The 23,246-nt window shown below is 39.8% G+C and overlaps 2 protein-coding genes across 10 annotated transcripts in view; both read right to left on the bottom strand.

The window, feature by feature from the left end:
- The window catches only part of RIC1 (RIC1 homolog, RAB6A GEF complex partner 1), a 162,937-nt gene extending 159,396 nt beyond the window's left edge, over positions 1 to 3,541 (bottom strand). For all 4 annotated transcript variants that reach the window (XM_060014721.1, XM_060014718.1, XM_060014719.1 and 1 more), the window contains exon 1: positions 3,195 to 3,541. In XM_060014721.1, coding sequence (XP_059870704.1) covers positions 3,195 to 3,338 — 144 coding nt within the window. In that variant the 5' untranslated portion in view covers positions 3,339 to 3,541. The remainder of the gene's footprint in view (positions 1 to 3,194) is intronic.
- Positions 3,542 to 4,915: 1,374 nt separating this feature from the next.
- The window catches only part of PDCD1LG2 (programmed cell death 1 ligand 2), a 98,251-nt gene continuing 79,920 nt past the window's right edge, over positions 4,916 to 23,246 (bottom strand). For 3 of the 6 annotated variants that reach the window (XM_060014706.1, XM_060014708.1, XM_060014710.1), the window contains 2 exons: positions 11,591 to 11,727; positions 10,680 to 11,107 (listed from right to left, as the gene is read on the bottom strand). In XM_060014706.1, coding sequence (XP_059870689.1) covers positions 10,921 to 11,107; positions 11,591 to 11,727 — 324 coding nt within the window. In that variant the 3' untranslated portion in view covers positions 10,680 to 10,920. Of the gene's footprint in view, positions 4,988 to 10,679; positions 11,108 to 11,590; positions 11,728 to 23,246 lie in introns of those variants that run through there. The other 3 variants (XM_060014707.1, XM_060014711.1, XM_060014712.1) reach the window with 2 other exon arrangements.

Genomic DNA, 23,246 nt, shown 5'->3' with positions numbered 1-23,246 from the left:
TAAGGTATCATTTTGTGGTTCACATATGTAGACTTTCTGTACTCACAGTTAAGCAGTATATTAAAGGAATAATTCTAGGCTCTCTGATACAATACAAAACACAATTCATCTCACACAACACACATGTTAATCATAAATCATAATGTGCTTTAAACAGCAGCTTCATCCTCAAAGCTGAAACTAGTCCTTTTACAATACCCTTGGCAGAAATACATCAGCAACTGCTCCATCAAGTAAGTCCCACCTCTAGCATCCCAATCTAACATACATACCAAACCTTTTTTGGGTTCCAAAATATATGGATGATCCCTGTTGTAAGCTCAAGTAGTTTTTAAAACTCCTAAGTAGAATCACAAAGTAGAGAAAGCAATTTACATCAACATGTTACAATGAAAACAAGTCACATCCTCACACTAAAAATGAAATCAAAAAGCAAAGTGAGTATCTACAGAAACTCTTTTGTTTATTAACACATCTGAAAAGCACTATACTACATTTCTCAAACTTGGAGTCAGGAAAGAATTTTGAAGAGATACGATTCTATAACACTGGGATTCCAAATAGCTACTTAGAGTTTATAATAGTAGCTGTAAGAGGTATTGATAAATATAAGCTCACTAGAAGACCAATAAAATGTACCCAAGTTATCCTTAGAGATTTTATTTTAATGTTTCCATTGTCTCATGTCTAATCAACATTTTCCAGACAGCAATTCTTTTAGACATTAAAAAACAAAAAACAGCTAGACTATCAAATGCGCGATCCTTCCACAAAGCTAGTTTTTTTCTTTTTAAAAATGCATTCCTCCTAAGTGAGTTTAACTTACTAAGAGAGCCCTAACAAAATTTCAAGTAAGCCAATCGTGTTATATCCTCTCATCTCTTTGAGCATGTTTCTCCCTGTCTCCAAATGCCCTCAAGCTGCTTTTAAGACCTCAAACTCCATAAAACCCTTCTTCAGATCTTCAAAATTCACTTTATTCTGTAAAATTACTTGCATATACAATGTCTCCAAAATCAAAGCTTTCATGTTCTCACGCAAACATTTTAAACCAATTCACTCTAAATTATATAGAAATAACTGATAGCTACTCAATTTAGCTAGAGGTGTTTTCACTTCTAAAAGAAGTCTGTTGACCTAAATTATGTAAGTTAAAATAAATTTAAGTTTAGAAATTAAAAAATCAAAATAGAAACTGGGGTCTGGCACCTGTTCCCCCATTCACCCAGTTATAGACCTTAAATTCACCTGGTCCAATACTTGATCTTTAAAGTGACAGTGATGCCAGAGATCAAAGTTAATCATTCGTAAACCTACAGTACCATGGAGCCTCCTCTAAGGTTTTCCTGCATCTCATTTCACATACTTCTGAGCCCACAGATTCTGTACAAACTAACTTTTTGCACAGTGGATCTTAATGGTAGTGGCCCCAGCACTTCTGTAGGAAGTAGCTATCTGTGTGCACGGTAGGAATCTGAAGGAAAGAAGTATGAGTAGTTTTACATTCCAGGACTGCCTTTGATTTACTTAGTATCTAAGTCCAAAAGCAAAAAAAAACTGATATTCTTAATAGTCACAATATCCCTGTCAAGGTGCATTTTTGTTTCTTCTACAGAGGAATAGTAGCCTACAGGCTTCTGGTCTCTTCCTCCTACAAATTAAGTTTAGTTCCGCCTAAAATTAAGTCAGGTCTGCCCTTTATAGAGATAAGGAAAGTTAAATTTTAGGCTTTACAAACAATTTGTTAAATTAGAGTGAAATTATGTACTAAATTCAGAAGGCAATTTGAAATTCAAGTTCTAATTATTTTTTTCTTTATATGCTTTAAGTATAATAGTTATATACAACCAAATAAAATATTATTCAATTGGCATACACGCTGTAAATGAATTAGTATCTCATTTAAGAACCAAATGATATGCAATACATATATTCAAAAAATGCCATCAAGCACCAGACAGAAGAGTCACACTGTTGTTTTATAACAGCCTATTTTGTTCTGATATATAAAAATTAAATCAGCTAAAACTTAATGGCAAATAGTCTGATTTAAACACTAACTATGATAGTCATATAAAAGAGATACCAGAAATATCTAAATCTCATCATCACTTTTACCAGGGTTGTGTGTGAGGGTAGTCAAGGGCCTCACAGGCATTCAAATGGTCAGATACACAGATGTGACAGTTTTAGCTAATTTAACGAAAGCCAGTATTTCACACAGATCTAACAAAGCTAAGGTCACGACCTATTTCCACTTGGTAAAATTAGCTTTGAAAAGAGAACGACTTTACTCTGACATCGATTAGTACGGCCTTCGGGGGGGGCATTTTTATACTCTATTTTGTTGCTTTTATAAACAGAACCGTTACGGAAAATAAGGAGTATCCTATCCACCACTTATTTTTGAAGTTATCTACTCAGTAATTAGATACAAGAAATAAAAAAGCAAGATTCACAGAAAGCAAAAACAGAACGCCGGTTCACGCTCTTCCCAAATCTTATTACTTCCAGGTGTGAATACCAGGAGCAGCGCGAACAGATTTGAGCTCTACTTCCGCTCCTACTAACCCCCTACAATTCTCTACAGAAGAGTCCAAGAGCAGCAGAAAAAAGAACTGGCCTGAAAGTGAAAAGGAGATGTTGGGGTGAGGCGAGGAGTTGGATTATCAAAACTTCAGTAAAAAATAACTCTGGCTGTAGTTGCCAGAAATAAGTTAGCACAGCATGTAAAGTCTGACACTGGGTAAAGCCCAACAGGCTTTCCCTAACTTCAAAACAATGGCCTTTAGGGCAAGGAAGGGCTAGGAACAAAACAGCGGCCAGATTCCTAACTGTGGAAAGTTTAAACAAATTTGTTCCTCAGCGAATGGGGGAAAGGAGAGGAGGGAAAGTCTGGGCTCTGCCGACGGAGCGCTTGGGGTCCGCACTGTGCGCGGCAGTCGGTCCAACGCAGGGAGGCGCTGGGATTTGGGGCAGCAGCGACGACATCCACCCTGGAGCCCTGGCCGGAGGACGTGTTAGGACCCGGGGGTTCGTGTGGCCGAGTAGGTGGAACAGGGACGCCGACGGCGAAGACGAGTGGGTCCGGCGCGAAGGGGCAGGGGTCCCAGACTCTGGGGGGAAGTTGGGGGCGAGACGGTGCCGGGACGCCGGGGAGGGAGAGGCGAGAGACGGCGGGCGGCTCTACTTACTCGGCTGTACCAGATGCTGAGGCGGGCCGGGGCCAGCACGGCGAAGAAAGTCCTCTGGGGGTCGGACTGAACGTGGAAAGGCGCCTCGGCCGGGCTCCCCAAAGGGCAGAGCAGCCTCTTGGGCCAGCCGCTCAGGAAATACATGGTCCGCGCGGAGCCGCCGACGCCGCGGCGCCCGGCGGCCCCCGGCCCCGTCCGTCACACTCAGCGGCCCGGGGCCGGACGCCCGTCTCCCACACCGCCACCGGCCGAGTCGGCGGCGGCGGGGGTGGCAGCTCAGGGCATTTGCCCGTTGGCCGGGCCGGGCCGGGCCGACGCGAAGCTAAGCGACTAAGGCACCCCGGCGCAGACGGGGCCCAGTGTAGGGTAGGGAGGGGGAGAGCGAGTCGGGGCCGGGAGGGGGCGGGAGGAGCTGGAGGAGCTGGAAAAGCTGGGAAGGCCCGCCCCGGCCCCGCCCCTTCCTCGGGCCGCCCTGGCGTCACCACGCCGCGCCGCGTGTGTCTGGCCAGGGAGGGCTGCTGAGCACGCGCGCGTACTGGAGACTTCTCCCCTCCCCCTCCCTCTGCTTTCTGAAGCTTCGCCTTGGGCTTCATTTCAACACGCATGCGCCTGTGCCCCCCCGCCCTCCCCTTGCTCCTTTGCACCTCCCACTTGCAATGTAGAGCGTGTAGTCTGGGCTGGAAGGCGGGACTACCGCCTGAGACTCGGCGACAAGTGGGCCGAGCCAGCGAGACGCAGCTACAAGGCGACTACGAGCTGGAGCCGCCCGTTGCCTGGCCTAGCCAAATTTGACTTCCCTCGCGGATTGGTGCGGCCTCTGATGGAGGCGGTCCCGGAGCTGCATCGCCGAGCGGGGGTGGGGGTGGGGGAAATTGCAGAGGAGGACGAGTCATGTGACGCTCCGTGCTCTAGTTCCGGTCCTGGCTTCTGGGCCGTGATCTCTGTGCTGGGTTGTCGTGTCCCTCGCCCAGTGAGCCTTTCTTGTGTGACAAGGTCTGCGGTGAAACCTGCTGGTGAACTTCCTGCCCTCATGGAGTTTACACCCTAGAGGAGCCCTTTATTTCAATTCGTAAATAAACCACCATGGAAGTGCCTGAATCCTGTTCTCTGTCGTTCAGGAATTCTAAATGTAGTGTATATTTTTGAATTCAGTTTGCATTTTTCTGTCCCTTTACCAACCATAATGTTAAACAAGGCGAGGCTTTCTCTTTTGCACTCTCAGTAGGGTATAAGATTTAATTTTAGAGCTGGAACAGACTTTAGAGATTCTGTAGTTCAATGTTTAACTTTTTGGACCCAGGGATCACCTTAACAATAAGAGGGTTTTCTTAAGTGTTGACTCTACCTCTGAATAGGATGGCAGGAGTGGCGAGGGAATGCGGAGTAGGGGAAGGGGGGGGCGTCTGGATTAAAAGACTTGCTTCTCATTATCTACTTTTTTGTACCGTCTGAATTTTTCCACGTGTTTCTATTACTTTTTCAATTAAAGGATTTTTAAGTTAGCCCAGGTTTTAAAAAAAAATGTTAGCTCACATGAAAAAGTAGCAAGATAAACAGCAAAAGAGGAAACAAAGTAACTTAATCCGTATCAGATGTAGTATTGTAGCTGGTATTCATAACAAAATATGTAACTTTCCATAATTTTCCTAAACATTCAGTGCATTCCCCAGAAGGCGATCAAAGAACCCAGGATTCCTCAAATCAAAGTTGAAATTGCCTCACCGCTCACCAGCCTCTTGTGGTCAGACCGTGTCTCCTTCCTGGTGTTTTTTTCTGACAAACAGCAAAGCAGCCTGGAACGTAGTAAGAATAGTAAACTCAAAGTATTTGTCAAAGGAAACTTTGGATGAAACCGTGATCCAGCTGAACTGTACCATTAGACAAATAAAGAGGCCCAGAGTGGTTTCTTGACTTGCCAATATAAAATTGTAGAAGAATAACAGTGGCATCATACTGTCATCTAACATTCTCAGATTCAGTTATGCACTTGGCAGAAAGAGAGAGGAAATTAAAATAAGTTACAGGGCACCAATTCCACTGGCAAAATTTCCTGAGAGTGTATTCGTCCCAGCTCTCCTTCAGAGGTTCTTTGTTCTCACGTGCTTCCTAAATGTTAGCATTTAACTGCACTCAAGCACATTTTAAGGAACTTCTAAGTAATTTTCATTGCTCTCAGTTTTAACTTTACTTGCTGGCTTTAGAATCTAATTTCCCTGCCACATTCCTTTGTAGTATTTAAGGTTTGCAGAATATTTTCAAATGCATGACTTGATTTTGTTCCACAGTAAATCTTCAAGGTAGGTAATACTGGTGTGATGTTATTCTCACTTTCTTAATGAGGAAACAGGACCAGAGTGGTGAACATGCCTAAAGTCACATGGCCTGAAGAAAACTGGCCTGCCTTCTACAGACCTAGTGATCTTTGGATTGAACTGAACTGTCGTAGCTGCTCCAGGCAGTGACACCCTGTAGGCCTTTCGCCCTGTGGGGGGAAAAGTGAAATATCTGACTCTCCACAATCCCTTACTTAAGAGTTCCCCCATTATGATAGAAACCTTATGAACTGGACTTTCCAGCTTTCAAATATCAGTGTAATGTTACTCTAAATACACTAGCAATTCCTGTGCCCTGAATGTTCCTTCTCTTCCTTTCCCTACACCACCACCGTCACTCTCAAGTCAAACTTAATGAACTCTATTCTAAGACTCAGGTGTAAGTGAACATTAATAGGTATGTGTTTTCATGTATCAAATTAACAGGTTTTTTTAATTAGAAAAAATATTCGTACACAGAAACAGAGGTACATTTATAAACGGTTGGTGGAAGTATAATTTGGTGCAGTTTTTCTAAGGGGTAGTTGGCATTACATTTAAGAAAGAGAGATCGTAAAGATATGCACACCTTTGGCCCCAACTATTTCTTTTCCTATGATTATTTTCTAAGAAATGAACACCAATATGTACACAGTTTAGCTTTAAGAATGTACCCCACAAAGGTGTAGCTAAGAGCAAGTAATCCAAATGTCCCCCAAAAGACATTAATTATAGTCCTTCCTTACAATGGAATATCTTGCAAAAATAAAAAATTATGTTGGGGAAGAATATGTAATCATATAGAAGTATATTCACTATTATGAAGTAATGAAAGCAGGAAAAAGGCAGTATCCCATGTTCATGAAAAAAAAAGTATAAAAAGGCCTAGAGAAAAAAAAGGAAGAAAATGCACTAAAATTCTGGTATTTACCCTGACTATGGTGCTTTTTATGTTCTTTTGGGGGCTTTTCTGTATTTTCCAAATTGTCTATAACGAACACATGTTACTTCTGTAATGAAAAACAATTATGTAAAACAAAGTTAAATTGCTCATGACTGATAATGACCCACTTGCCTGCTTTAAGTGGGGCCTGCAGTGCTGGCAAATCAGGGTGGAATGTAGTAACGTGGAGCTTCAGGCACTGTCCCAAGACTGGTGAGAGGAGGATTAGGAGGAAAAGCACCCTGAGTCATCAGACTGAAAGTAGGCTCTCTGCCCTTCGGACATTCACAGACTTCTTATAACAGTACACAGTTGGACTGGAATTTGATCCTTCACACACCGCTCCCAATATGGGGGGAGCTCTATAATAACCTATCACAGTATTCACCGAAAGTGATACTGCTTTAGTTTTTGACTGTTTAATATGCTTTTTTAAAAAATACTTATTTATTTTTGTCTGCGTTGGGTCTTAGTTGATGGCACGTGGGATCTTTCCTACGGCACGCAGGCTTCTCTCTAGTTGTGGCACAAGGGGGTGGGCACCGGGCTCCAAAGTGCGTGGGTTCTCTAGTTATGGCATGCAGGCTCAGTAGTTGCAGCTCTCGGGCTTAGTTGCTCCACGGCATGTGGGATCTTAGTTGCCTAACCAGGGATCGAACCCGCATCTCCTGCATTGGAAGGCGGATTCTTAACCACTGGACCACCAGGGAAGTCCCTAATATGCCTTTAACATTCAACTTTATGACACTTCTGTTATGTGCCACTGATGTATTTGCTTCTGGGATAGATTCTTGATTATTATTCATCCCCTCCTGAAGATTGATAATATCTCAGCTGAAATGATACAATGTCTGTGTTTTGCTTCAAGGTAATCCGGGGGTGAGTGGAGAAGGTGGAAATATATATGAAACAAGGTTGGCCGTGAGTTGATAATCTAGGAAGCTAAATGATGGGAACTTGGGAACTCATCTTGTTATTCCATATGGTTGAAATTTCCACTAAAAAAGTATAAACATTTAAATTTTAAACAAATCAGGAACTCCATCATGTGTGATTAACCAATCTACCTTGTCCACAATCCTCATGGTAAATAGTGTTAAATTTTACTTAGAATCATTTAATTAACCATAAAGGCAGAATGGCTTATTATTAATAAGCCTTAATTGATGCAAATGAGACTCCCTAGGCTGGCACTTGAACACAAACTAGAAAATAAAGTGAGGAAGTCTGCTGTTCCTAATAAAGCAAAATGGGAAAAGAGTCACTATTCTTTCCCTTCACTTTGATCTTTTTAGAAATTTTTAAAAAATCGTTGGAAACAGACCTGATTCCATTCAAATAGCAAACAATAACAATCGTTATGTTTGACCATGTCTCATCCAGTTTTCCAGTATAAAAAATGCCAACCTGAATTTTCTGTGTGTATTCTTTATTAAAATAGCAAGAGGAGTTCGAATGAGAAATTGTTTAACCCCATAATGTGAGACAACAGAGTTCACCATAATTCTAATGACACCTCCCTTTCTTCATTCCCCCCTTCTTCCTCCATCTCTTCCTCCTTTTTTTCCCTCTATATTCAGAGAAATTTCCCTTCATTAATTTGGAGAAAAATCCATATTCATTGCATTATCTTTTTTATTGCCTGTATTTACCAGTAAGCTTAGAGTCATGTTTAGTGCCCAGGTGTAACAAACCATTCTGGTATATAATAGTTTTGTCTTCTGCGCTATTCTCATCCATTAGTCTTAGGTTTTCCACTAGGTTTAATCTGACAACTTTGAGAATTACAAATCCCAAGTGAGTACAATTGTAGAAACTTAACAGTTTACATGAAAAATTTTTATCAAACCAAACCTTAATATTAACTGTATAACTTATGTTTTATAACAGTTCAAAATGTTATAAAAGGGCAACACTCTTTTTTTATTACCTTTTTTAATGGTTTAGCTGTTGTGTTGTGGTAAACATATAACATAAAATTTACCATCTTAACTATTTTTAAGTGAACAGTTCAGTAGCCTAAGTATATTCACCCTATTGTGAAACAGATCAACAGAAATTTTTCATTTTGCAAAACTGAAACTCTATATCTATTAAACAATAACTTCTCTCTTCCCCTGCCTCCCAGCCCCTGATAACCACCATTCTACTTCCTGTTTCTGTGAGTTTGACTAGTTTAGTTTCCACCTCATGTAAGTGGAATCATACAATGTTTGTCTTTTTTGTGACTGGCTTATTTCACTTAGCGTAATGTCCTCAAGGTTCATCCATGTTGTAGACTGTGATAGTATTTCCTTCCTTTTTAAGGCTGAATAATATCCCATTGTATATATATAACACACTTTGTTTATGCATTCATCCATTGATGGACACTTGGGTTGCTTCCACATTTTGGCTACTGTGAATAAAGCTGCTGAGAATTTTGGTGTACAAACATCTGTTCAAGTCCCTGCTTTCAATTCCTTTGGAAATGTACCCAGAAGTGGGATGATTAGATCATATGGCAGTTCTATTTTTAATTTTTTGAGGAACATCCAATACTGTTTTTCATAGAGGTTGCATCATTTTGCAATCCCAGCAACAGTGCACAAGGGTTCCAATTTCTCCACATCCTCACCAACACTTGCTATTTTCTGGGTTTTTTTTAATAGTAGCCAACTTCATGGATGTGAGACGATATCTCACTTTGGGTTTTGATTTGAATTTCTCTGATGATTAGTGATGTTGAACAGCTTTTTATATACTTGTTGGACATTTGTATATCATCTTTGAAGAAATGTTATTATTACCTTTGATACAATGTCACATCAGCAGGTCTGCACAGAAAGACAAAGCTCAAGAGCAAATCTTTGAGCTTAAGTTTTGGAGGATGTCTTTTAGGTTCTCCATCAAGTTTGAAAGTGGTTAATCCTTACATTCAGAGAATTGCAGGAGTCTTACAAGTATGACATCTTAGTCAGAATGGGCCTTAAATAATATCCAGTCCAATCTCTAGACCTGATAAGAATATAAATGGATTTCATAGAGTAAGTTTACATATATTTAAAACATAGAAATAATTTATAAAACCACTAAAGAATTAATATAAAACGAACATATCTATGAAACAACACTCAATACACTTGATTGTAAGTACCTGAGAGATACAGAAAAGTGGCTACATATTTAAAAAAAAAAACAAAACTAAAGGGACAGCCATCAAAATATTTGCAGCAGTCATCTCTAGAAAATATAATTACGAATGGTTTTTCTTTTCTTTTTCATTCTCGGCACTTTCTGGGTTTTTTTTCTTTTATAATCAGAAAAATAGTAAGTGCTATTTTTTAATATGTTAATTTGTTATTGAGGAGATCAGTTTTCCCAAAGTGTGGTCCACTCATCACTGCATCAGAATTGTCTGGAGATACAATTTAAAATGCAGATATCTACAAACTATCATGTATAAAATAAGCTACAAGGATATATTGTACAACACAGGGAATATAGCTGATATTTTATAATAACTATAAATGGAGTATAACCTTTAAAAATAGTGAATCCCTATATTATACACCTCAACATATAATATTGTATATCAACTATACTTCAGTTAAACAAAGAAAAATTAAAAAGAGAATCTGCCACACACACAAAAATAAAATGTCGATTCCTTGGCCAAGTCCCAGGCTTCCTGAATCAGAATTCCTTGATGGTGTGGCCCAATAATTAGCATTTTAAACAAATACCCTCATGATTCTCATGCATATTAATAAGGTTGATAAAGAGTTGATTAGGAGTTAAAAAGCTAAAGTGCCTCTTGTTTGTACTCTATATGTGGGCTAGAATTTCTGCACTGAATCTCCAATTCTCCTGTCAGCATGCAAACAAGTCAGAATCCAGGTGCACTGGATTCCTAGGAAGTGTGGGCATGAACCCTCTTCCAGCAAATCCGAATTTTCTTGATTTCCTGATGAAAGAGTTATCCAAAGGGTGTAACAACTCTGCTGTAGAGACCAGATGAGACCAAGTTGTTGAAGTGACCTTAGGTCATTCAATAGCAATCATCATGAGTGAGCTGAGCCCATGCTTATGGACTACCTGGCCCGTGCTCATCATATTTGTTTTGCCCTCCTAGCCCTCTGAGCTACACTTAACTGTTCCTCATCTGTAGAGTGGAAATGATAATAACTATCTTATCAGATTCTTTTTTTTTTCATAATGCTGGAAACCGAGAGCTCAGAGTAATCTGTGCCCTTAGCAGTATATTTTGGATTAGACACAAAGAACTTCCTAATGATTAATGCTATTACACGAATAATAATAATAGTAATAATAATAATAACAACAGCAACTAGTATTTATTCAGCCCTCATTTTGTGCAAATACTGCTCTAAACAATTTTTATTGTCCTAACAATCATATGAGGTACTATTATTATCCTTATTTTACAGGTGAAGAACCTGAGGCTTAGAAAGACTCAAGGTTCACAGACTTAAGAAGTGGTGGGGGCTTCCCTGGTGGTGCAGTGGTTGAGAGTCCGCCTGCCGTTGCAGGGGACGCGGGTTCGTGCCCCGCTCTGGGAAGATCCCATATGCCGCGGAGCAGCTGGGCCCGTGAGCCATGGCCGCTGAACCTGTGCTCTGCAACGGGAGAGGCCACAACAGTGAGAGGCCCACGTACTGCAAAAAAAAAAAAAGAAGTGGTGGAGTCAAAACTTGAACACAGAACCCAAACACTTAACAACTTCAATACTGTCTCTTTCTACAAACTCATTTTCTCACCAACTAAATATACATATTTTATGTCAGGCTGACTTATTAACTTTTTTTAATTCCTAAGAATATTTTTTATTAATCCTTCATGCAGAAAAATTGCTAAGAAAATGAATGAAATTGCCATTTTCACATTCACCTAGCAAATAACATCATTTGTATCTTTAGCAAAAATGAAAACGATAATTTATCCAAAAGGTCATGTGAATTCTTAAAAATTAGCAGTGGACAGAAGAGAGGGAAGAAGAAATCACATCACTCAGGTAGGATGTTGAAGGCTATAAAGTGAATCAAGGAATTAGTCTTTTAAAAATTGGATAATAGTTTAACAACATTAACCCACCCACATCGTTCAATACATGATTCACCAAAGGAAGACTCTCCCCTTACCCAAGTAACTTCCTAAAAATGCCCATTGGAATGCACTGCAGGCTCTTTCCTCTGAAGGTCCTTAGGATGTGATTGTGTTCCTGTCGTGTGCTGCACTGCCTGTGGCTTCCCGATAGAGAGGAATCTTCTGTAGGACCCTGCGAAAGGGAGCATATTGTTCCAATTTCTCCCCTCAGTCTACACTTACCCAACCCCAGGCAAGCACATTGTTCTCAGAGGTTGTCTCAGAATTCCTCTGCAGTAAATACAAAAAATTGACAAAGATGGCAACAGCTCTCTCCAGGTTTTTACCTTGACCAGGTGGAAGGAAACACATGGGTTTATATCAGCCAAGTGTGTGGATTAGAAAAGGAACTTGGCCATTGCCTGCATATACTTTGTTATTAAGCCCACATCCTTCCATGATCACAGAAATAAAAAACAGTTTACCTGTTAATGTCTGTTAAAAAGTAGAAAGGGTTATCCAGCTCTGTAACCCAGATCTCTGGTGAAAAGTCTGTCTAAAATGGGGCAAGCTCCAAGACTCAAGGAATGGGGAAATGGGTGCTGAGATCCTCTAAAGCTTATCCCCAAATATGCTATTATTGCTCATACAGTTCCCTCTTGTGGCTAAAGTAGTCATTAGAAAAAAAAAACTACTCAATTTTGTATCATCCTCTCTTACTCTACAGATTTTATAACAACTATGGGCATTTCTAAGTTTGTTCACCTTGAAAGCACTAATAACAATACCCCCAAGCAAAAGGTCCGAAACAAACTTATTCAGACCATATAACTACCATACAATAAATTTTAAAGATGTCAAAACTCAGTTAATGCAGACATGAAGTTGAGTATATGAAATCAAAGACAGTCAAGGAATTAAAATGTGTGAACACGATAGTTAACACTTTACAATGCCATTAACCTTAACAAAGCAAGAGTTTCCCAAAGCCCATGTTAGTCCCTGAAAACATATTAGACACCACTGGAAGTCCAGTTAATCAGCAAAAGGCCATAGAGTCACAAGTTGGTGAAAGAGTTTGTCACATTGAAACACAGTACGTAACATTATTATATTCAGGCCATGGGTAAGCTATAAATCCTCCAAAATTATGTATGTACTTTTTATCTTTCATTTACTTATGACTGCTTCCTCAATGTTCTATTGAGAACATGTTTGCATTTATACCTGTTTCACTATTCCACTTATTAATGCATGCATTTCCTGGGTTCTCTTCTTATTAAAACTTTAGACAAATATAAATTTAAAAGGAATGGAGCAAAAGAGACTTCTGAAAAAAGGTCCACCAACAAAGCAGTAAAAGAACCATCTAGTGGGCTTCCCTGGTGGCACAGTGGTTGAGAGTCCGCCTGCCGCTGCAGGGGACACGGGTTCGTGCCCCGGTCCGGGAAGATCCCACATGCCACGGAGCAGCTGGGCCCGTGAGCCATGGCCGCTGAGCCTGCACGTCTGGAGCCTGTACTCCGCAAAGGGAGAGGCCACAACAGTGAGAGGCCTGCGTACCGCAAAAAAAAAAAAAAAAAAAAAAAAAAAAGAACCATCTAGTGTGTCAATATTCAACAATCCTTCAAAACCTTTCTCTCCTGTCGCCCGAAGACACTGTTACCTTCAAGAACAGGGAACCATCTATGAGGCTGCTTCCTAAAGAAGCAACCCTGTGCTCTCCTTCCAGCACTGCGGCACCTCCTCCACCTGGGTTCTCCTTCTTTTGTAGACCCACCTTTCCTTTACCCTTTGTCTTCGTTTTGTTCCCCCAGAAGCCAACAAGAATACATATGCCAATAGTTTATTTGGGTGTTGGTAACAGGAAATGCCAGCAGGGGAAATAAGCAAGGGAGGGAAGACAGCCAATAAGGGGAGTGTTTTCAAGCACATTAGCAGTATGGGTAACAAGTGCTTAGTCCCTCTGGGGAATTTTGGGAACCAGTGTAGAACCCATGCCTCTGAGTTATTGCACCTGAGAAGCAAGGGAGCTGGAGATTTATGCACCAACTCTTACCAGCCATTAGTTAAGGGCTGCTCCTGGGAGGCATTAAATCTCCGCACACCCAGCCTCCATGCCCACGGTTGGATCTCTAGCCACTAGAGAAAGCCATGGAAAGGTGGGGCAGTTGCTGGCAGGTGGTAAGGCCCCAGGGAGACATGGTGCACCAATAGCCCCTGCTACACTAGTGTCTGAGATTCCAACCTAGTACTACACGGAGACCCATTATCAAAAGTCAGGGCTCACTGAATAGTGAAGAAGGTCAAAAGCTCTGGAGACAGACTGATTGGTTTCAAAATCTGGGTTCTTAACCTCACTAAGCTTCAAAAATCCACGAAGGATTGTTGTGGGGACTAAATAATGTAATTCATGTAAAAGTACCCAGTATTGTGACTGGCACATGGTACATACTCCCCAAAACGCTAGTGATTAATATTATTCTTAACACTGGATCCCCTTAAACCAGACCAGACCTAAAAATGTTCTGCTTGACCAGTTTGCCCAGCAGGAACCCAAAAATTCCAGTCTTGCTATTGGCACAGCATTTATGCTGGTGTCAGTGAACAGAACTGGCAAAACCTTTGTGTTTCAACCCAACTAGTCTTGAAGACCTGGCCAGATGGAGCCCTGAATTCTCATCAGAGTGGGAGAGGGTTATCTGAAGCTGAGTGGGGCTCAATAGATCCCACAAAATAGATCTCCCAAGGAAGGCATAGGTTCCAGGACAGGACATGGTCCAACTCACCCTCTCCACATTATTTTTCTGCCCAGCCACTCAGACAGTCTTTAATTTTTTTTTAATGTTTATGAGAAAAAGTAGAGGAGGAAAGAACTAGTACTTATCCTTCTTCCTAACAAGTTCCAACACAAAAATATAACTGCCCTTTCAATAAGCAAGTATTTTTGGAATTCCTTAGTTCAAATGAAATTACATGGTTCACATGCCCAAGGCATATTTTTCCAACTGTTTTTCCTCCCAGTCAGTGAAGACCAGACTTTTGGAAAAACTCAAACTTTCATTAAAGTTCAGCCATGCAGGATATAAAAGCTGGGTGGGTCCTACTTAGATTTTTCTTTGTGGCTAAATATCTCTACTTGATAGCAAGAACAGATTTTAGGAAGAGATACAGAGGGCATGGAGAGTGAGGTCACATGAAGACGAAAACAAAAGGAAACTTTGAGAAGAAAACATATATTTTCCAAAAAACACCAAAATTTTCAATTCTTTAGTGTCTGAAAAATATAGCAAATTTGTTTCAGTACAATGCTGTGTTTTTCTAAATCGCTCATTGATAATGAAGACTGTAATTGAAATTCCAGTTTTGAAAATGTTTAGCCACTAATATTTACAGACGCTTGATAAAAAATATTGCCCTCTTTAATTAAAGGAAACACATATCCTCCAAAGTCGACACTCGAAAGAGAATCTCCACATGGAAAGGAATAGCTGGATCTTATATCTTCTCCTTGGCCTGGGTGGAGGGCACTTTTCCCTCCTTTAACATTGGCCTAAGCCAGGGCAGTAGACTGGTTTGGTTTCAAAAGCATTTTCTAATAAACTTCCTGTACCCTAATCTCTGTCTGAGTCTGCTTCCCTGGGAACCCAATTCATGGCAGGTACACACAGCCCAGGTGCAAATATCTAGACACCTTAACTCCTCAAGTCTAGACCCAAAGGAGTATAGGAAGAGAAAGTCAAAGCAGCCTGTTATTGCCTGTATGTAGAACTGTCTCATGCTCAGGTGATCGGTGGTTTTAGTGATCGATTACTCCCTTGCAGGAGGAAGTTTGCCTGTCTCTCTCTTTTGAGGTTTCTGAATAATAACCATATCAAAATATAACTTAATAAGTACCATATTTATAAAAATGTGGGTTGTGGGGACATTTTGTTGTAAACTGTCTTAGAAATAGAGTAAAAATAAATTAGCAAAAAAAGAATAGAGAAAGAGACTTAGAAATGAAAGAAGTACTTATATATCTCACTTTGTAAAAAAAAAATACATTCCTGAAAAAATGGACTATGAATCACATTTTGGTGAATTAAATTATGTTTTAAAGTCAGTAGCAGAACTCACCATGTAGAGATTTTTGTGACGGATAGTTTTGCAGAGAAAAAATTGCAAATTTAAATCACCAGCTTCCAATTTGTTATTTTATGAAACTAGATTTTCACTCACTGAAATGATTTAAAGTATTTGTTACTCCAAATCTAAAGCCACAGCAAAACATCGAATGTAAAATTGCATTCAACTCTAATTAACTGCTCTTGGCCCAATGTTTTTAGATAGAGAGGGAGAAAAAGTCACTTCAAGTTATATATTGTGATATTGTTCTTAAGATTAGCCAAATTCTTTCCCAGTACTGCAACTTTATTGTATTATTATTGCTCAAAATAAATGCATTGGCAAAGACTTATCATTCTCTCCCTTAAATAATTTTAATTCTAATGCTACTTTTTTTGTTGTTTTTTTTAAAATTAATTAATTAATTTATTTTTGGCTGCGTTGGGTCTTCACTGCTGCACGCGGGCTTTCTCTAGTTGTGGCGAGCAGGGCACGTGGGATCTTTCCGGACCAGGGATGGAATCCGTGTTTCCTGTGTTGGCAGGCAGATTCTTAACCACTGCACTACCAGGGAAGTCCCTAATGCTATGTTTTGGTAATGGGCTTAAACTTCATTCTGGAAGTCTTTAAGAATAGAGAAATGAAGGTTGGGAACTTATCCTCTTCTGCCAAAGAGTGTTTTTTTTTCCCCCTAGATTAGTAGTTGCAGAGTAACCATGGATAATTTGGTACCAGATTTGGATAGAGGATTGAAAACTTGTCCTTAGCTCAAAGTCAGCAATTCACATTTAAATAAAATGCACATTTGGATGCAGTGCTCAAATTTAGATAAGATTACGTTAAAGAGATTCAGGAGGAAATAAGTCCTAAGATGACGTGTATTTACAGTGGAATGAGGAACTTCCTTTGGAGACTAATAAGTATCAATAGATCTGTTATTGCAAAGCTACCTAAACCTACTTATATGGTATCATGAGAGGCAACAGGCACAAGTACACACGTCAGGAATGTCTTTTGGAGAGGAGGAATAGCATGTACTCAGATCCAAAATATAATGACATGAGCTCTCTTGAGAAGAGTTTCAGATGCATAAGGATATTTCTTAAAAATAGGTTTCTACGTTAGGAGTCACTTCATTTCTCTGGGCCTCTTAGACTTATGTGAAAAGACAAGAGACATTTTGTGCCCAGTACAGAAGTGGCAGTGAAGGAATGACCCTAGTTCCTTGCACTGAGGATGTCCCTGCAGGCCTATAGCTCACCCAACTCCTTTCAAATTGTCTGCTCAGCTTCTCTAACTCTTGGGTAAGGTGTGTGTTTAACCCCACGGTGAATGGCACCAGGGATTTGGGAGTGGGGAGAGACTAGTGCAGATTCCAGTCCATCCTTGTGGGTTCCAGTGTGTCCTTGCTTCCCCCACTTCACATCCTGACTTCCTGTCCTGCGCACTTTAGCTCTAGCATCAGACACAGGAACAGCAGCCTCACATAGATGGTACAACCAGCTTCCGTAATTGCATACAGTCAACTCCCTATAATAAATCCTTTATTGTGTTCATTTCTCACAGAGGTTCTGCTTCTCTGAACAAATCCTGACTGATACATTTGGGTTGAAAAAAAATTTTTTTTTTTTTTACTATTATAAAAATGCCACTATGAACATTCATGTTTGTGTTTTCTGGTATACTTGTGCAAGAATTCCTCTATAATAGATACCTAAGAGTACATATTTCTGGATTGTAGGGTATTCAAATATTCAACCTATAAGCTAGTACTGAATTTTATTCTTGAGTAGTTGTGCCAGTTTATACTCACACCGGCATTAAGAGCTCCTTTTGATCCAAGTCTTTGCAATTACTTAGTAGAGTTATACTTCTTAATTTTAACCCACCTGTAGAGTATAATATGGTTTCTTATTGAAATCTTAATTAACATTAAGATTAATGTTTAATCTTAATATGATTACTAATGAAGGTGGAGAATCTTTGTATATTTCTATTCTCCACATTTTCTCTTCTGTAAAACAACTATTCATGTCTTTTACTCATTTTTCTTTTTTTTTCTTTTAACATCTTTATTGGAGTATAATCGCTTTACAGTGGTGTGTTAGTTTCTGCTTTATAACAAAGTGAATCAGCGATATGTATACATATGTCCCCATATCTCCTCCCCCTTGCATCTCCCTCCCACCCTCCCTATCCCACCCATCTAGGTGGTCACAAAGTACTGAGCTGATCTCCCTGTGCTATGTGGCTGCTTCCCACTAGCTATCTATTTTACATTTGGTAGTGTATAGAAGTCCATGCCACTCTCTCACTAAGTCCTAGCTTACCCTTCACACACACACACCCCACCCCGTGTCCTCAAGTCTGTTCTCTATGTCTGCGTCTTTGGTTCTTCAGAAACTTTTTTTTTTTTTAGATTCCATATATATGTGTTAGCATATGGTGTTTATCTTTTTTTTTTTTTAACTCATTTTTGTATGGCACTGTTTGATGTTTAATTATTGATATACAGAAAGAGTTCTTTATACATTCTGGAAACAAATCCTTTAGGGTAATTATGCTGTGGTGTGCTGGAGCTGGCTTATACAGTCTCACAAGAGTGATTTTGTGCTTCTCTTCCAAACTGTGTGTAATGACACCATGTTGATAGCTTGAAATAAGCCATGGTGGGATTATTTCCTCCATGGTAATCATCAAACCCTACAAATCATGGCTTTTTCCCTTGGAAAGCTAGTTTTAAAACATTTACAAGCACAGCACTAGTTATATATGTTGCAAATATCTACTCTTGGTTTGTGGCTTGTCTGCAAATTCTTTTGTGAGGTCTTTTGAAGAACAGAAATCCCTAATTTTAGTAGAGTCAAGTTTGTCAATCTTTTCAGTTTTCAGTTTTGGATAAGATTTTGTGTGTGTTTTGTTTAAGAAATTCTTCTCTACCCCAAAGATATAAATATACTATTCTATATTTTCCTCTTAGATGTTTAAAAATATCAGCTTTCCCATCCTAGTCTTTAATACACCTAGAATTGATTTCCAATATACCTGTGGGGTAGGAATCTGATTTTGCTTCTTTCCCTGTATTTCCCCAGCACCACTTATTGACTAATTCTCCCTTTCCACGGTACGTACAATACCACTTCTCTTACATATTATGTCCACAAATATGTGGATCTGTTTCTGGAATCTCCACTATTCCATTAATCCAATTGTCTGTTGCAGCATCAGTCAGTACCACACTCTTTTCATTCTTATAACTTTATAATTAAAATCTAGAAACCTGGTAGGGCAAGTCCTCCTACCTAATTGTCCTCCTACCTAATTCTCCTCCAAAAGAGTCTTAGTTACATATTGAAATTTGTTTATCTGTCCAAATTTTACAATCAGCTTATCAGTTTTTTTTTTTGGTCGGGGGGGAGGAATCCCATTGGGATTTGGAATTAGATTATATTGAATCTATAGATCAAATTGGGGAGAACTGGCAAATTTACAACAGAGTCTTCCTATTGAACATCTTCCACCATGTATTCTGTGATAGGTCCTCCTTGATGTTCATCAAATAGAGTTTTGGAATTTATTCCATATAGACCTTATACAACTTTCATTAGGTAGCTTATATATTTTTTATTGTTATGGTAAACTGCATTGTTTTTCAAAATTGTATTTTCTAACACTTTGTTGCCAGTGCTTAGAAATATATTTGATTTTGTGTATTGGTCTTCTATTCAGCCATGTTGCTGAGCTCTGCTATTATTACTAATCATTTGCCTGTAGATTCATTGGAATGTAGACGACTATATCTTTATGAAAAAAGACCATTCCAATACTTCTACCAGGTACTGCTTCTCCTGTCTTTGTGGTTTGTTATTTCTTTTTCTTGTCTTACTGCATTTGTTAGGAAATCCAGTATAATGCTGAATAGAAGTAAATGGACTTCTTTATCTTGTTCCTGAATTTTTAGGGTCTGCTTCTCAGTTTTTCATCACTAGGAATATTGTTTGCTGCATATTTTGGATGATCATATGTTCTTTCCCCTTTAATCTGTTAATGTAGTGAATTATATTTGTTTATTTTCTAATGTTTAACTACCCTTGCATTTCTGGATAAACCCAAATTGTTTACGATATTTCATCTTTTTAAAATGAACTCTTGGGTTTTTAAAAATTAGCATTTTATTTGGGGTGATATGCTGGACAAAGGGATGATTCATGTTCCAGGTGGGATGGGAGGGTGCTACAAGGTTTCCAGAAGGGTGCATAATTTAAAACTTATCAATTGTTTATTTCTGGATTTTTCCATTTAATATTTTCAGACTGTGGTTGACTACAGGTAATTGAAAGCATGGAAAGCGAAACCATGGATAAGAGGGTACTACTGTATCAGACTTTTTAAAAATTTTTAAATAATTAAAAAAAATTTTTTTTTGGCCACACAGCACAGCATGTGGGATCTTAGTTCCCCCACCAGGGATCAAACCCGCACACCTCCGTCCCCTTCCCACCGCCCCCCCCCAGATTGGAAGCGTGGAGTCTTAATCACTGGACCACCAGGGAAGTCCTGTATTAGACTTTTTGATTATTGTCAATTTGATAAGAGAAAAGAATACTCTATAAATGTGTTAGTTTTCTATTAAGGAAAAAAAGTATCATAGAAGTTATTTAAAAAATCTTCAGGGATTCAAAAGAGGAAGAAACATCTGTTTGGGAATGAGAGGCAGGGGAATTCTTGTAGGAGGTAGCCCTTAAGCAGGGTCAGGAATAATAGGTAAAACTATGGCAGTCGAGATGCAGGCGGCGGGAGCAGAGGGGCAGGAGCAAAATATTCAAGGCCTGAGCAGTGTAGAGGATGTAGCATGAGCAAGGCATGGAGAGTGGAAAATTGTCTTACAAGTGACGTAATTTGTCTAAAGTGAAAGGAGCACATTCTGAGTAGTGAGGGAAATACACCTCACAGGCAGTATTGAATCATTAAATCAGGGACTCCCAGCCCTGGCGGCCCATGACACACACTGGTGATCTTGAAAAAAAAAAGAATTAATGCCTGAGTGCCACCTCAGGCCAATTAAATTGGAATCTCCAGTAGGAGCTTCCTAAAACTCCCCAAAGGATATTTTCTATAGCCAGGGTTGAGAATTGCTGCGTTAAGGACATATGAACAGAGGAGTGATAAGCTCAAAAGTGGGCTATGGAAGATTTACTATCTTAGATCACATGCTGTTTACCTCTAAGTGTATTTAATAGTTTGAAATATGGGGGGAAAAATCTTAACTATTTAGTTCAAAATTGAATTTAAGTCAAGGTTCACTATCTCTTTAAAAGAAAAAACAACAAATGTTCTGTGTCTCAAAATAATTATTTTCTACTTTTAGGGGATAAGATCATTCGCCACGTGGGTATAATTCCCAATGAAAACTGCTTACACACACCAGTGATTTGGAGCAGAGAGCATGTCTGCCCCGGAATTCCTCCTGAATGAGTCTGTGCTCTGAACTCAGTGAAGCATTGCTTTGACGCTAGGTGGAGCCATGGATTGTGATTAGATGAAAAAGTCACACGTCAAAGAAATAGGTAGAATTTGGAGAGGGGGAGAGACTTTGCAACCATTTGCTCTAGTCCCTCATATTACGTTTAATTTTTAATTTATTTTTTGTGTGTGCAAAATTTATTACTTTTCAAATAAATTATAGATTCACATAGTTCTAAATGTACAAGATAAAGGCTATGCATGCAGTTTCTGTGGTGGATAGTCTCTGCTCTCCAGATCCACTGCCACCTGCCTTGGGCCCCAAGAGGCTCTTCTCTAAGGGTACACTTACAGTGTCCTCTGCCCTCAGGCTTCTGGTAGGGTTTTCCCTGGGGCAGTACTGGCAAGAGATCAGAGGGCAGGAGAAGAATGGGGTCAGGGTCTTTATTTAAACCCCAGCTCCTTCCCTGCTGGGCTCTGGGTTCATCTGGGGAAGGCTGTGTCTGCTGTCCAGTGGCTCCTTCTACACCTACAGTTCTCTCTCTGGGTTCAGGAAACCACTTATTCCCCTTGTCCCATAGGGCCCAGGCATGGTAATGCGGGCCCAGACTCCGCCCTGTAGCCCAACGGTGGACACATCACAATCCTTTGCTGGGTGCTTACCCCTGTCCACACTGTTGCAAATCATCCTTTCAATAAACTCCCTTTAATTACGCTTTTGAGTGTGCCGTGTACTCCTGCTGGTACCCTAACTGGTACAGGCTTCCTCCTCACATCTCTGTTCTCCATCTGCCCAGTTCTCCTGAAGCAACCAGTTCTATAGGGTTCCTGTATGTATGCACATACAAGCTTAAAAGAATGTATATATATTCCTATCATTCTTATTTACTCAAATTGTAGCATACTCTATACCCAGTTCTATAACAATATATCCTAGAAATCACTCTAAACAGCATATAGAGCTCTACCTCACTCTTTTATGGCTGCATTATATTCCATTTTATAGGCGTACAATCCTTTTTATAGCCAGTCTCCTCTCAATAGACATTTAGGTTGTTTCCAGTTATCTGCTATTACAAATGCTGCTATAAGGAATAACATTTTACATGGGTCATTTCTCCTTATTTTGTCCATGAGGAAAATGAAACTGAAAGAGATTAAGTACATTGTCTAAGGTTAATTCTTGGCAGAGCCCGTGTCATCATGGTCATCAGTTTATAGGGTGAAACTGCAGTGACCTGCACAATGGGCTCTGAATCTTGCTAGGGTCCCCCCCACAAAATTTACTGCACATTTCCACTCTTTGAAATTTCCACCCTTATACAAGAATGGACTCCAGAGCCACAGCACCAGGGTATGTTTCCTGCTTCCTTACTAGTAGGCTGTGCGACCTTGGACAAGTCACTTAGCCTCTCGGTGTCTCAGTTTCTCATCTCTAAAATGATTCCTACCTCATGGTGTTGCTGAGAGCATGAAGTGCTTGGTATAGTGCCTGGCATATACTAAGAGCCACATAAGCACTGGCTCTTACTAGTGGTGTTATTATCATTCTTTTGGTTTGAGGCAATGCTCCCAGTACAAGGTGAGAGGGATAACTCATTGTGTCTCATCAATAGTTTATCTTCTAAACTGAGATTATCTGAGATTATCAGATCACTTCTTAAAAGCAGACATAGATGAAGAAAGATAGGCAAAGAATAGGGAACTTGGGGCCTGAAATGGGTCTTAAAAGAGAAGGGACTTTCTAAAGATAACTTTGCCCACCTCACAAGTTGATTTTGGTTTTCCTGTTCACAGGTACTTAAAGCAGTGAGACCCACACAGGTTTATCTGCCTACTGGACATCCTCCCCAAACACCTTACAGTTTCCAAACTAGACTCACTGTTCACAAGCCCTCCACCAACCTCCAATCTTACCAACAAAACCAACCCAGTCTTCCACAGTCTCACAGCACATTTAGGTGAGTCAATTTAAAAAATCTCAGAATCATCTATGACTGCTGTATTTCACATATTTCATGGCAAATTTGTTATGAAACCCTGTAAATTATTTCTTCTTAATAGTTTTCAACTTCATTCCCACCCCTTCCTCTCTATGTTCTCTGAGACTACCTTAAATCAGGCTCTTGTTATTTCAGTGGG

This window comes from Delphinus delphis, chromosome 6 (genome assembly GCF_949987515.2).
Source record: "Delphinus delphis chromosome 6, mDelDel1.2, whole genome shotgun sequence".
Taxonomy (NCBI): domain Eukaryota; kingdom Metazoa; phylum Chordata; class Mammalia; order Artiodactyla; family Delphinidae; genus Delphinus; species Delphinus delphis.
The sequence above is the reverse complement of the archived record's forward strand: the minus strand, read 5'-3'. Positions and strand labels throughout refer to the sequence as shown.